Below are 2,835 nucleotides of genomic sequence, written 5' to 3' on the forward strand. Positions count from 1 at the left end.
CCTCCAAGTTGCATATGAAATGTCACATTGAGAGGTTTAGGGATATCCTCACAAGACAACAACAATCGGAGCATGATCTGAATAGGAATGAGTAAAAACTCGCTGAGAACATCCAGGAAACTGATCAATCCACTTCTCATTGCACAAACTCTAATCAAGGACAGCACATTCTCCGTAACTCAGTTATTCGACCAAGTGAACTTACGTCCATGGGAAAGAATGGAAACCAGAGGTGTGGAGTCCATCATGGCCGCAAAGTCACCCGCCAACCCAAGGCTGAAAGACCCTTGGCGCATGCTTCTCATGCGAGAACAAACAGGTATTGAAATCTTCTACCACCATCCACGGGGATGTAACCCTTGAAATAGAACGCAGCTCACCATAGAGTTGTTGCCTACCAGCACAGAAACAACTCCCCATTAACAGATTAACCTGGAAAAACCATAACCAATCTCCAAAAGTGCCAAATAGCTTGATGTCCAAATTGAACTTTCAAAATAGTCTCATTCCTCTGGTCCCATCCCTGATTTCCCCTCTTTCTCCATGTAAACACTTTAAAAAAATCAAAAATGACATTCAGAAACAAGAATTTTCATTGGAGGAACACTTTTTTACATCAAGAGAATCAGGTGTTTTAGAGTTAGTTTCTACACATTAGCATCTGTTAAATGGCAAGGATGCCGGTCAGGAAATTGGGCCATCAAAGGGTTGCCCATGCCATTTCAAGGACTGTTCTGTTTCTCACCGTCACTCTTACCATTTAACCAGAGCATTTTATTCCATTTGTCCTGAAACTGAAGCTACAAAAATGTACAACTTAAGGCCTAATGGACAATGGCCTTCTCTCATTTCTTTCCGGTGAAATTTTGCTCGTTACTGTACTCCTGAACAGACCTCAGGAGAACAAACAATGTTGAAGGGATCTCTAAATGCACATGCACTCCATGTCAGTGTCCCCCTAAAAACATATGAGTGCCTTCTTCCTCAAAAACATGGACCTCCATATAAATAACCTGCAACCTCTCTCATTCCCTTTAGGCAAAACTAGTAGTCCCCTTCATCAAAGAGCAACCAGAGAATCTGGCATTCTAGATTGATAAGATGGCTATTGCTCCTCTCGCATGTCCGGCCTCCTCTTGGCCTGCAAAGCCAGACGGGAATCCCGCTCCCGCTCAAATTCCCGGTAGTCAGCTCTTTGCAAAAAGGAAACCCTGTCTAGATATTGGTTTGAGCTCTTCTTGTAGGCATCCAACTCGTCTTCCAGCCCCTTGTTTTCGTCCTTGAATTCTCCCCAGTCCTTCTTTGTCTTGTCAAGCACGCTGAGTTTTGGTTTCTTCTTAATCTGTTCAAGAACGGCATCAACAGCAGAGACTGGTCCAGCAGAAGCTTTGGCTTTTTCAGTTGCCTCCTCCGAGTCAGCATCAACAAGCTTCTTCACTTCAATCTCCTGACCAGCAAAGTCTCGAACCTCCTTGATCTGTAACATGGAACAGAGATTTGTAGAGCAAACTATAATCTTCCTAGCTGATAAACTGACAACCCTGAACATATATATTAAAATATTTTGACCTTTGAAGAGCTGTCAAAAGTTAAATTCACTACATGCACATGTAAAATGTCACAGGGAGACAGAAGCAAACCAACCATTATGGATTTTATGGATCTCTTCATCATTTCATGTTTATGTAAAGCCAAGCATAATAATCAGGTAGGCCAGCATAGACTTAAAAACATATTGCAGCTTCTAAACTAAGGGTCCAATATACACATTGATAGCTTCATTTTTGCAAAGCCCAAGAAACACACATTGCATAATTTTGTTGTCATGCCACAAGAAAGCTTAATAAGGAGGCATCCCAAACTTCTGTAGCCTTTAAGAATGATCAGGTAGGCATACTAGCAAGGCCTACCTCTGAAGTAAAAAACAGTAAGTGATCTTATAATAACCATTGCCAGTTTAGCCAGAATGGAATTATGTCTAACAACATTTATATTCATCACGAAAATGCCTTATACAGCTTCATAAAAATGTTTTGGCATTGAATCAATATTTGCGAAAATCAAAACAATATCCCATTTTGAAACTTCAACAAAAATAGAAACTTAGTACACATAGCTTGGTTAAAAAATCACTCAAATATTGGGAAGGCAAAATGTTTTTCAGATGACCCACATAGGAAGCCCTTACTCGACAACCCCCCCCCCTTACTGTGCCACAGAATGATGATGTGACAATTCTGACCATTGGTTACAAAGTACATGGTCTGGAAACTGGATTAGCCACATCAAATTTCAGAGCCTATTTCAATAATATACTACCATGTATTGGCATACATCCCCATATATGTCCATGCTTGCCTACATTACTCCTATCACTATTGTTGACTTGCCATGATCCTAAAGTTTCAAAGCTCAATTTGGCCAATTGGAAAACTCCATTAGGCTGAAATTTGATATGTGAGCAGGCGACCTTTGTGCCAACCTGTCCACAACTTTTGGTCTCATCCAAGCTGTCACATGACAGATATTTGGGCCGTACAAGAAGCGGTTCCTATATGGACCATGCAGGAAACAGGCATTCTTTTTGAAAATTTAGTCAGACAGGAATAGAACATAACATGATTTTAATCTCAGGATTTACATCAACCTTCGCTATAGGTCATTATCAAAATGAAATCCTCAACTTTCTCAATTTTCCTAAATTTCCTTCAAAAAGTATGTTTGTGCATACCTAACCAGTTAAAAATGCAAAAACATCTCAAATTCCAACAAACTTGAAATTTGTCTTTATTCTTTTCGTCTTTTTTTTTTCCTTCTTCTTTTTTTTCTTTTTTT

At 39.8% G+C, this 2,835-nt stretch overlaps 1 protein-coding gene across 2 annotated transcripts in view; it reads right to left on the reverse strand.

Moving 5' to 3' along the window:
* Window positions 1–570: 570 nt before the first annotated feature.
* LOC122084423 (craniofacial development protein 1) overlaps window positions 571–2,835 on the reverse strand; it is a 37,153-nt gene continuing 34,888 nt past the window's right edge. For both annotated transcript variants that reach the window (XM_042652648.1, XM_042652649.1), the window contains exon 5: window positions 571–1,477. In XM_042652648.1, coding sequence (XP_042508582.1) covers window positions 1,106–1,477 — 372 coding nt within the window. In that variant the 3' untranslated portion in view covers window positions 571–1,105. The remainder of the gene's footprint in view (window positions 1,478–2,835) is intronic.

Source organism: Macadamia integrifolia, chromosome 7, assembly GCF_013358625.1.
Source record: "Macadamia integrifolia cultivar HAES 741 chromosome 7, SCU_Mint_v3, whole genome shotgun sequence".
NCBI lineage: Eukaryota > Viridiplantae > Streptophyta > Magnoliopsida > Proteales > Proteaceae > Macadamia > Macadamia integrifolia.